Source organism: Sander vitreus, chromosome 2 (assembly GCF_031162955.1).
Source record: "Sander vitreus isolate 19-12246 chromosome 2, sanVit1, whole genome shotgun sequence".
Lineage (NCBI taxonomy): Eukaryota > Metazoa > Chordata > Actinopteri > Perciformes > Percidae > Sander > Sander vitreus.
The window spans coordinates 10,628,706-10,641,254 of NC_135856.1; the positions used below are offsets into that span (position 1 = coordinate 10,628,706).

Sequence of the window (12,549 nt, forward strand, 5' to 3'; positions counted from 1 at the left end):
AAAGAAGAAGAAAAAAAGAAACTCTTTATGATTTTTAATTAATTTAATTGAATTTGATTTCTGTATTATTTTCTCCGTCAGACACACTTCATTATGTTTTATTAAGCTGACCTGAAAGACCTGCTGGTGGATTAACTAGACGCAGTCACATTTTTAGTTTTAATCATAACTGTATGCACATTATAACAAACAAAAAGCACTGTTCAGTTACGGTGTCAAAAAAAATGCACAAAGTGTATTAAAACTTTGAGGCAACATGGGAACAACATTCAGTTTTTCATCTGTGTAGTTTCATTTTGTGTCTTTTACTAGTACTTTGTTCTAACTTGAATGTAAGGGTGTGTGTTTCTGTGTGTGTTTCTGACTCAGACTGCAGCATCCTGAGTAACGGTAAGCTAAGAATCCATTGTACTAAACTAAAGCACAGGAGCACTTAAGCACAAGCCAGCATTAAACTGATGCATTTTTTTCTTTGAAGTTTACTTTAGAGAACACCTTGTGGGACATGATTGGCTCTTGAACTGATATTTAGTTACCAAGCAACAATGAGGACTGAGTACTGTAACCGTATGTTATGCCAATAGACTCTATGACTATGTGTAACAGGAGCGTTAAAGTTGCCTCAGTATGCAAGGAAATTAGGCTGTTTTAGGATGGACCGTAAAAGGCTGAGTTCAGTAGGTTCAGTGTCATCAATAGCTTCAGACTATGATTCGCTTGTTTTGTTTATCTCTTTGGTTTCGGGGCTTTGTTGGGTATTTTTCTGGTTTTATCTGCTGACCCTGAATTGTTGAGAGTGTACAGTATTCTTCTGTTGGGCCTCTGAACACTGTGAAGTGACCATTACATTATAGTGTCGGTTCCAGCTCTGTTAACAGTCCAGAACTGGATGGAGATCTCTGAGTTTAAGCACTTGACTTTTCATTTTCATGACGAAATAAGCAACATGATAGTTAAAAAAAAACAACAACAAAAAAAAACATCTTACTTGCGTATTATTTATTATACTATCAACACGCTCAGCTAATCGCCGTCATCGGGACGGTATGGGTGTGGTATGATTTGATTGACAGTGCCTGCCTTTCCATAAGTGTTATGCTTGCCTGAGGTGGAAAGCACCACCAAATTGGGACAAAGTGCAATGGAAACACACATTGCCAACACATCGCGACATGTGATAAGAAGCATATGACCACTGAAGAGATTGTGACAGAAAATCACATGATGAGGAGACCCTAACCTTCCTCAAACATACATTTTCATGTTGTTGTTTTTTTAACTCCTTTGAGGTTCTTTTAATTACGTTCTCTCGCTGCATGCTCTTCTTCTGCAAAGGTTTTAATGGCACCGGGCTGGAGAATTAGCACCACCAACTGTTCGAACCAACTCGTAATATTTGCAAAACAGTAGTGAGTGGAAACGTGCTTTAAAATGTTCTTTAAGTTTAAACATTTTCACTCAATTTGGATGCAAATTTGTCTTCCGATTTTAGATTTAAAGGGGAACTATGCCGTTTTTTTTAGCTTAATTTACCTTACCTGAACAGCTTCGGAGTCATTGGAATGGTTACATGACTTTTTTCGTGTTGAATGGTGGTCGTCTCGCTGCCCCCTAGCGCCTGTGAGCTGAAAAACCACCCTTGCAACTTTCGGCTGCAAGAAGCAGAAAGCTAGGAAAGCGTTGTCGGAGGAACCGAGAAAGAGGAAACGGCAGACTGACCGAGCGAGGAGTCAGACACAAGTAAACGTAGGCGCTGCCAAATATCTATTCCGAAGCTGTAGGGGGAGCTCTATAGAGAAACCTGCGAGCAAAAAGCCAGAAAACGGCGAAGGAAATGGCCAAAACTGCATAGCGCCCCTTTTAAATGTTGCTAAATCCTGAAGAAGTTTGTGACTTCACATTTTTCCAGAGGAGCCCCGCCTACTTCAAACTAGTGCGAAGAGCACAAAGAAAAACAGATGTCTCTCATGTGAAATAACAAAACTGTTCAAATTCTGCCAGGAAACAGTGTGTTCATGTAAGACCCCATAGTGATAAAGCTGATGGAGAAAATGTTTTCAGGGCCTTTAACCCAGGGATCCCTGGCATGTCCATTTTTGTGTCAGTTTAACACGTGTGTCCAAATGCATCAGTGTTAGTTTGCAGAACACCAAACATGGTGACTTTTTTTTTTTTTTTTTCCTTTTTTTAACATCCAGTTTATCCTGTAAGTTAACTTTCTCACCTTTTTGATATTTAGTCTTGACATGCTGTATCAGTCCTGTACTGTAAGTGTTGGATCGGCCTGCTCATTGAGGCCACAAAAGGGAAGAAACATGCCGTCTACTTTTTGCATCATTTTTGGTTTGGCTTGATGTGGTGTGGAGAAAGGTGAATGTGTTTAACTCTATGTGGGCGATTGGATAAAAGCTTGTAGCACATTAAGAAACACATTACAGCTGTTTGTTCTCTTTTATTATTTTCTTTTTTTTCTTTACAAGTGAAATATTTGTATTCTCAATTTGATTTTGTTTCTTGAACATAGAATAACTGGATATGCTACGTGAGGCAGCTGCATTGCTAATAGGAAATGTTTTTTTCTTTGCATATTTTGTATATGCATGTGAAAATAACAAGCATATCCACTCTAAGGTGTTTATGGTAGCATTGGTTCTACTTCTATGTGGACTGCATCATTTGTCATTGTAGTTTAAACGGGGACAAACAAAACAAAAAACTGCAAACCTGTAGTAAAAAAAACAAACGTACAATGACGAGAAATGTGAATAGCATGTTAAGTACCGCAACAGATATGTTACTTGTAATCAATACCTTGGGTTATTTTTATTTTTCTAAGCTAGTGTTTTTAAATGGTCTTGGTTTACAGAACTGTAAATAGACATTTCCATTTCCTTGTCATATTATTTCTTTTCCAAATAACCTTTATTTTTTTTTTGTTAACTTTTATACAGTACCGCAGAAGTCTGTCGCTCAGACTTTGAACTAACTAAAGCCTGGCGAACAGGTTACAATGCTTTAGAAGATTTGTATCCATTGTTGTGATGCCCCAAATACATCCACATTAACCACAGGTGCCAAAAAAGTCACCTTTTCTTTTCTAAACTATAGTAATCTTTTGTTTTATGCATATCCATTCAAGTTCTCCTGAACAGTGTTTTGTTTGTTTTCAGAAATTATCCTACAGACTGTACATTGAGGTTAATTACATAAAAATGTAGAATAAAGATAGTTTTTCATAATTTCTTGTTGTTTTGTTGTTTATATCTTACTACTGTGATAGGCTGGATTACCAACCGGGCACAGTTGGCAATTACTAGGCTCCAGGTTCACCTTGTGGCATTTTAATGAATTGTTAATTGCTGTGTAAATCGTCCCCCCCCCCACACCCAATCATTACCAAAACGTCCCAGTTAGATTGTAAATGCCGTAAACATATTCCTTGTAAATCTTTACAATCATTCACTAAAAATGCCATTTTTCAGCTTTTAGCTTGCTAGCTCGAAGTTTGTTGTTGTTTCCCGTATTAAAGGGATTTTAAGGAACAGCAACACAGAGTGGAAGGTGAGGGGCAAATGTCAGGCTTTATCCTGGATGTGTACTTCTGTTTATCCAGACTATACCAGACCAAGTAGGGCTGTATCAGCAAAACCCCAGAGTGTTGTATTGAATAATAGTGCATTTCATTGCTTAGGAACTCAAATTTGAATTTGTAATTCCTATAACTTCTCTCTGGTGTGAGTATCAATACCAAGTGTGTGAATATTAGTCAGAAGAAACCCATATATTTAGGAACTGGCTGTTTTTATTGCTAAAGCATACCAAAAAAAGAGGCTTTAGAAACATTTAGTAGGCTAGAGCTTTAGATTGAGTACATTGACTTGACATCAACTGTCTGTCTGTTAATCATTCACTTTTTTATTAAACCACCAGCTGGAGGAGGCAATGGGAATGTTGTCGTAAGGTAGAAGAAGCATTATGGACAGCACATGGGTACAGTAGCAGCATTGGGATGGACAAAAAGACCAGTTAAACACAGGCCTGCAAAGCATTCACATAATGGAAGGATGATAATCTTGTGTTCAGCAGAGGATGGAGTGTGTGAGAGAAAAAAAAAAAAAGTGTGTATAACAGAATATTGAAATAACCCAGTCACAGCTAGCGGATGTGTTCACCAGTGTTTCCTGTTCCTGGACTTTTCTATTAGTCATCGTGCCTCTTGTTTTCTGTCAGGCACTGAAGTCTGTGAAGCAGAGTACGAATGTCCCAAGCACAATCTTACAATCTGATCCTCATTCATTGCTGTACCTCTGGAGTGATTGTCCCTGCCTGCTGCATAGGAGCACTTTCAAGTGAACAATTAACAGCAATGAACACAGCTGCAAACAATGCAGAAGTACTCTCTCTCTGGTTATACAACCGAGACGCCCCTCATGGCTGAGCAGATGGAAAGGCTGTTTGTCCGTGTGTGCTGTTTTCAGGGGCCTTTACACACACACACACACACACACACACACACACACACACACACACACACACATTGGATTACATGTTGAAACAGCGACCATCAGTGGTTACAAACTGCAACTGAATATTAAAAGAATTCAGCTATAGGACACTGCTGCCTGTAAGGTGGCCAGAAAACTGCCAGCATACAGTACATGAAAGAGTTAACATTCTACACCCCTACAGAAGTGTGTGTAGCTTTAGGAAAAATTTCAAGCACACATACAGTATCTTCAAAATCATTCCTGTCTTTATGAGGTAAAACAATAAGGGCAAGAAGGTACTAAAGCAAAAAATAAAATAAAAATAAAGAGTTCAAAGAGTAGTTTAACATTTACACTTATTTGCTTTCTTGTCGAGAGTTAGATACGAAGATTGAGACCACTCTCATGTCTGTATGTTAAATATGAAGCAGGAGCCAGGAGATGTTAGCTTAGCTTAGCATACGCAGACTCCAAACTCCAGTCTCTCCACAAGTCCAAGAAATAGTCGTATAACATTGGAAAAATCACAACTTTTTGTGTGCAGTGTCTTTTTATCCTGATGTCTTTTTTTTTTTTTTTTTATGAATTTAACAAACAAGATATAACTTGCTAATTATTGAACATTAAGTTTAAAAACGACAAGTTGTGGTTTTTCGGAGGTTATGTGCCAGACTATTTCTTGGCCCGTAGCAGTGACTTCCTGGAATAATTAATGAGCTTTAGAGATGGTGGTAGGTGGATTTATTTAAACCTGTGGACAGAGACAGGTTGCTGTTGCCCCCCCCGGTTTCCAGTTTTTATGCCAGCCTAAGCTAACCGGCTGCTGACTGTAGCTTCCTAATGTCACGTAGAGAAATGAGAGTGGTATCAATCTTCTTGTCTTAACTGTCAGCAAGAACGCAATTTAGCTTATTTCCAGTGATGTCAAACTATTCTTTAATTGTGTGATCTTGAAATTGTGAGAAAAATAAGCATATATGGCTACATTGTTTTCTAAGATTTATCCTAATATAAATATCTGTTTAATAACATAACATTTGTGAGGAATATTTTTGATTTTGATCTGAATTAACTCAAGAATTATTAAACATGGATTATCTGCATTGTGTGGGGAGCCAAAACAAGTAAAGTCTAGTTTCTTTCACATTCACTGCTGTCAAAAAATAGCCTTTATATGAATTGAACTGCCGGCCTATGTTTTGTAGACACACACACGTGCAAAATAAAAAATAAAATAAAATAAAAAACACGTTCACACACATTAACAGTGGAAAAGCATAGCTGTGTATCATTCATGGACATGTTTAATGTCGAGGTTACTTTTTGTGACGTTGATGATGCTCAACATGTTAGATGAGGTCATTAATACTGTGCAATTATCAAGTTTGATTATGCTTAAAATTGGCAAAAAAAAAAAGACACATAGCCTCCACATGCATAGGTGCTTTGTTGACACTTCCACCACCTAGAAGACCCCCCCCCCCCACCCCACTACACTGTGGTGAATAGTCCAGGCATCATTACTCCCACATGAACGTATAGTAGACGTTGTGTTTGAGGTCAAAGGATGCAAAAATATGAAAGAGACGAGGAGAAAGAGAGACTGACTAAGAACAATTTTGCTTGTGGATGGCTGCAGTTTAGCATTTTTCAAAAAACAAATATACATATACATACAGTACATACATACAAATATATCTGTGAATTTATAATACAGTGATTTTGTTTTTCATAATCATCTCTTAAATAAATTTCTGTTCATTGCACTTTGTTAAAATAATTAATTATATGATTTCTCTTAAAGGCAATAGTGTGATTGTTTAAAAGGTGAAAAAGATAGTGTACCATAAGCCTGATTTAGGATAATAGTAAAAATAACAAGATCTGTAATATACATACTGTATCTGTAAAAGACCCTCACCTCCTCATATACATGAATGGATGTTTGTCTCCATATATGTAGCATGTCCTTTTTGATATGACACGTTTGCCCCATGTACACCTTTGTGTACATGCTTGTGCATACTTGTATGCCAGTTTATGTCATATCATGTCTCCACGCATACATATATACATACAATATTATAAAATAAATAAATACAGGAAAACATTCTTGGTTCGTGGTTTAACGGATTCTTTCAAAGCGGTTTTTGGTGCAGTCTTTGACCAACCGTTCTCTCTGCTTGTTTGGGTTTAAGTCCTCGCTGATGGGATCAACAACGACTGAGCCTCCCTGAAAGACTCACGGGTGGGGAAGCTGTGTGTGTGTGTGTGTGTGTGTGTGTGTGTGTGTGTGTGTGTGTGAGCAAAAACAGTCTGTGTCCAGTGTTAGAAGGGGGGACCAAAGTCTTTGGCCTGAGGAGAAAATACAGCGAGTGTTGTGTTATGTTATGTGTGTGTGTGTGTGTGTGGTTGTGTTTAGGGGAAAGGGACAGGGTTTGCATGCACTCTGTCATCCTCTAGTCCAAGTCACCGCTATGAAAGTGTCAGATTGTCCCAAAATAGAAACTCAGTCACAGGTACTGTCCGAGTGCACCCTCTGTAAGAGGGTGTAGTACAGCAGGGATTCTGACAGCGTTCAGGTTGGGGCGTTCAGGGTGACGCAGCACCCGTCTTCCCCACTGCCCCTCCATGAAAGGGTTCCACTGACTGACTGACTGACTGACCGGGGGCTACTGGTTGGAGCGGAACCCTCACTCCACCCGCCTCAGCGTCCCCATTTTCCCTCATCTCCATCTATGCCACCGAGACAGGGTGGAGGGTCAGGGTCTCCACCGGGCTCGGCGGGGGCTAGATGGGTCCCTCGTTGTGGGCACTGTGGTTGCTCCTGCTGAGGCCCACACAGTTCTGCTGCTGGTTGAGCAGGTAGGAAGTCTCGTTGGCCACGGATACGGACACGGCAGGGGTGGTGCTAGTGGTGCTGGCTGTTGTGGTGACGACAGCGGGGGTCTCCACTCCATCATGCAGCTCCGTCAGCGTGAGCTCGATCTTAGTGAACTCACTGTCTGTCGATTGGGGAGTTTTGTCCATCCGTGACGCCATTACCGCGTTCTGGTACTGTTGGCGTGTTACCTAGGAAACAGAGGATGGAGGCATGATGAGGTCAAGATTGGTAGGGCTGGTAGGTACCTGCAGGTCATCCCAGAGTGACCTGCCCGACAACCCTAGACTTGCAAAATCAGTGTCAATATCAAATCTGTATATCGCTTCTGAAAACTTATTTTTAGCCTAAGCCTTTGTTTCATTTGTTCGCATGTGTGTATTTATGTGTGTATGCTGGTTGGTGTATGTGCGAAATACATATGTAACATGTATGTTATATGCTTTTCTTTTTTCCGTTTCTTCATTTTGTCCTTGGAAAGCAATTTGTAATCTCTGGTTTTGAAAAGTGCTAAATTGACTCAAACATTTCAGAGGTACAAGGGCACAAAGACAACCATGTCAGGTGTCAGCCAATTAGCGCTCTAGTTTTGCTACAACAAATGCCCCAGAGTGACACAAAATATGTTACTTAGGTCAATGGATGTGTACATGAGGAAACATCTGATTACAACAAGATACAAACTGATAAAACAGATATCCTTCAAATGTCTCTTTAACTTTAAAATCTTTAAAAAAAAAAAAAATCATTAATTGAGTTGTCTGGCCATTTGGGGGCAGCAGAACAAAGGACAATATTGACATATTATTATCACCTATTTACACATCCAGCAGCAACACTAGCATTCATTTGTATTTTGGGCCACCTGATGAATACAAGTCCAATATTCACTCTCTGTTAGCTCAGATTTCAGTCTCCACTAACTCTGGAGGTAAAAATCTGTCTCTTTAGCTGCTAAATCTTCCTCTATGTTTACCAGCTAGATGCTAACTGTGCTCGCTGTTTTATGCGGAGCAGGTAGTATGCAGTTGTTTTAAGAGCTTTCTCGCTGCAAACAGCTGCCTGCTGCGTCTTGAAACAACACTGATGAGATGATAAAGTGAAGCAAAACATTAACGTATGACCATAAAACCAAAACTGGGAGCTGAAAGACACTGAAACGATCCGTAGAGCTGCAGGGACCTGCAGAGTGGGCTTCAAAATCATTTTTTTATGCTACACTGACTTGTAGTAGGGAGAATGCTGCCTCTGTCATTCCCACTTTTGCGCCCTGATTGCATGTTCTCGCACTATGTAACTTGAGCGAGCGGGTACGATCTCCCGCGAAGTGCGTAACGCTTTACGGCACTACCACTGATTTTGGTGAAACTGGATCATATTTTTAATGGAGAAAATTGTTTTCTGGTTTTCTTTGATATCCTTCGGCTGCTCTGCTTCGACTCTCAGGGATTTAGGGAGTTTCCTGATGGACAGAAAGCTTTACTCAGGCTAACCGCTAACTGCTGCTATCTGGTCGCTCAGTTAGCCGTGCTGCCAGGACTGGGAGGTCAGAGCACCGGGGGAGTGTTGATGTTTACACCGCTAGCACAGTAGCTTTGGACCGCTGGGAGGAGGAGGCTTTCAGGCCCGGGGCGGGGGGGAATGCTGGCGGCGCCAGTGTAGTGCCAGAACCAGAGCCGGGCAAGCGGGCAACGGAACCGGGTTCAGCAGCCGCTACGGACATCATGGCAGAGTCGAAGAGACCGAAGAGGACGTTGACGGAGGAAGCTAAGAAGAGAAAAGGAGAGAGTGACCAAGCAAGAGGTCTTCGGGACAAGTGTAAATTTCGGACGGGCTTTTAGTCGTTGGCGAGAGCTTTGCCAAATAAAAAGGCTGCAAGACAGACGGCGAGCTGACCATCTTGCTATCGAACCAGTAAGTAATATTAGCTGGTTTGTTTAGTCTTGTGTTGTTGCACATGCTTTATGTTTGGCTGTGGTAGCAAAGTTGTCGACTCGCTAGTTTTTGACCATAAGTAATGTAATCATCCAGAAATGCACGTTCACTGCTGTCTATATTTACGACAACGGTGTATAAATGAATTGCACTCTGAAAACTGTAGGAGCACTAAATCGCAAAAAAAGAAAAGTCCAATGTTACGCAATGTTGCTTTAATTATTATTTTTTTTTATATAAAAAGATTGATAAGTGCAGCTTTAAACTTACCTGGTAATTCTATTTTATTTCTTTTAATAAAAACTTTGTTGCCAAACTGATAAACAAATTGTAATATTCATTTGGGAATTTAGGGGATTAAAAAATGGATATAAAATGAATTGATACATTATGGAAACTTTATTCTTTCCATAATGAATGATTCTTAATTTGATCAAATTATTGATACAAAGCTTTTCATTTGTACAGAATTTGTTTGATTGTCCAAGTAAATACCAACTATTAAACTGCTTTGAAATGTGGTCTATGATTTTTGAATTGTCTTCACGTGTCAGATCTCTTATTAGACATTTTCATGAATCCCTTTCTAACTGTCTAATTAATGATTTACCAAGTAGCCATGTGTGAGAATCTTCTATACCAGCATCTATGTATACACATGAGCGTCGGTGTGCCTTTCTTGCTCATCTGTGTGTTCTCTTCAGTGGTGGGAGAAGTATTCAGGTCCTTTACTTAAGTAAATGTACTATTGCCACTCTGTTACAAGTAAAATTCCTGCATTGAAAATGTTACTTAAGTTAAAGTACGTGAGTATCGTCAGGAAAATGTACTTAACGTATTAAAAGTAAAAGTACTCAATGCAGAAAAATCCTCACATTTTAGAAACTGGAAATGATCAAAACAGTTCTGTCAATCAACTAAGTGTTTAATCAGCTAATCAGTTCAGCTGTACTTGTAGGCCTGTATATTGTTGGGTAGTTTAATTTAAAATACAACATTGTATTTTATAAACTACATGTGTTTTGTGTGCAAAAGTCTGCTGTCAGATTAATGTACAGTAGTGGAGCAAAAAAGTACTATTTTTCTCTCTGAAATGTAGTAGGAGTAGAAGTAGAAAGTGGCATGTAAAGAAAAGACTCAAGTAAAGTACAAGTACCTCAAACTTGTACTTAAAGGTGCAGTAGGTAAGACTTATAAAACTAACTTTCTGTCATATTTGCTGAAACTGACCCCTATGTTCCAGTAGAACTACATAAGCAGCAGGTCATTTAAAAAAGAAATATGGCTCCTCTGGCACCACCTACAGCCTGTAGTGCAATTTGCAAAACTCCACCGCTCTCTGTTCAGATGCACCAATCAGGGCCAGGGGGGGGTGTCTAACTGCGTGTCAATCACTTCTCATGCACACGCATTCATTCTCCCTTGTGGGGGGAGGGGCTTAGGAAACTGTTTTGGGCTTTAGCAGAAAGGGGGGACTGAGAAGTTGTCGATGTTCAAATTTTTTGGTCCTGGATCTTCGCAATCCTACCTACGGCACCTTCAATACAGTACTTGAGTAAATGTACTTAGTTACATTCCCCCACTGGTTCTCACCTTTATAAACTGCAAGTCTGTGCGCGCTCTGACTGAGTAGTCAGGTACGTAGATCTGCAGGAAGGAGTTGAGCTGGTTGTTGCTGCTACCGAGAGTCGGGGTGATGGCGTCTATACGGTCACTCCTGTTCAGGGAGTCTGAGTGGTTGAGTCCAAACGGCCGTGGAGGAGATTTATTTTCTGTAAGGAGGTGATAGAAGAGAAGAATACAGTTAGACTCCTAACCAGTAATAATCCAAAAGTATCTCAGAAAAATATGTCCAACCTTTTAGCTTATTAGAGATTGTTTTCTTCTTGTTTCATTGACTGTGTGTTTCCTTCACAACCAGAACTTATTAAGACATGCCGAAACAAAACAACATCCAAAACTACATTCATACAGCAACAAAGACCGTCCGTCGCAGTCTACTCTCTGCTAGGACTCATTATAAGGGAATCCATACACACTTCACATGCTGGGCTGTCATCTACTCTGTATTCCTGTTGTTGTTTTTGTCTCTGGTGCTGTCATATCAGAGAGCAGAATTTGAGAACAAGGTGAAGACTGTGCAGGGTTAACGTGACCTTGTTTGGCTGTAAGAATTCGCAGCTCTCATTTTACACTCGTTTTTAGCCGCACCAGCAGGATGGCTCTGGATGGCTATGTTGGTCTGTTGGTCAGCCAGTCCACCACTTTGGTCCAGACAGAAATATCTCATTCACTATCGGATGAATTGCCATGGAATATGATACAGATAGCTGTGGTGCCCCAACGATGAGTCCTAATGACTTTGGTGATCCTCTTATTTTTTGATCTAGCGCCACCATGAGGTTCACTTTTATAGCTTTGCGATTACATTTCTTCACAACTATTACATGGATTGCATTCCATCACCATTCCCTCACTGCTCTGACTTTTCTTCAAGATCACCAGGTCAAAATCATCAGGTAAATAAATGTCAATTTGTCCAATACTTTGCTTTGTGCTTGATGTTTTCCCATCAACCACAGCTGTTCTTTGTTTAGTGCTAGCTGTGAGCATGTTAGCATGGCTGTAGATTCTCTTGTTAATAAACAGAGGTGCCAGTCATCAATCACTTGTTAGTCTTTCACATACCTACTGTTTTGACGCTATTCATCAATGGTTTTGTCTGGTTAGGTGCTCTACTAAATCATAGCCTGAACCTGTTAAAGCTTTAGTGCGTAACGTGTTGATATCATTGAACGTCCGTCCGTTACATTCAAGCCATTGCAAAATGAGTTGCTACAAAGCTAATTACGACTATCGGTTCCACACAACTCTCTCTATATTTCTCAGTATGGCTATGTTCAGAAGATTGTGCCCTCCCCTGACTTTCCTGTGCAGAAGCTCGAGTGAAGAAAATTATCTCTTCTGAAGAGTCCATCATGTTTTTTTAATCCTCCGTGTCCTCTTTGGCTACTAGCAACTGCGTGGAGGAGGTGCGCGATCACGGAAGACTTGTATCATGTGGATGCGCCGACAGTTTTGTTGTCATTACTTAGAATTCCTCATGGGGGCGACAGAAACTACGCACTATAGCTTTAATCGTCACAGTAGTAAGTACAGTACATCATCTATTTAGACATATTTTGCAGATTTTGATACCTACAGATAATAAAACTCTTGTGATGCACTACCTGCTCTAACTCACAA

General features: G+C 40.1%; 1 protein-coding gene across 1 annotated transcript in view; it reads right to left on the minus strand.

The window, feature by feature from the left end:
- Nucleotides 1-5,992: 5,992 nt before the first annotated feature.
- The window catches only part of cnnm2b (cyclin and CBS domain divalent metal cation transport mediator 2b), a 49,191-nt gene continuing 42,634 nt past the window's right edge, over nucleotides 5,993-12,549 (minus strand). Inside the window, exons 6-7 of the mRNA XM_078276782.1 lie at nucleotides 10,897-11,075; nucleotides 5,993-7,559 (exon numbers count right to left, since the gene is read on the minus strand). Of these exons, the coding sequence (XP_078132908.1) occupies nucleotides 7,278-7,559; nucleotides 10,897-11,075 (461 nt within the window). The 3' untranslated portion in view covers nucleotides 5,993-7,277. The remainder of the gene's footprint in view (nucleotides 7,560-10,896; nucleotides 11,076-12,549) is intronic.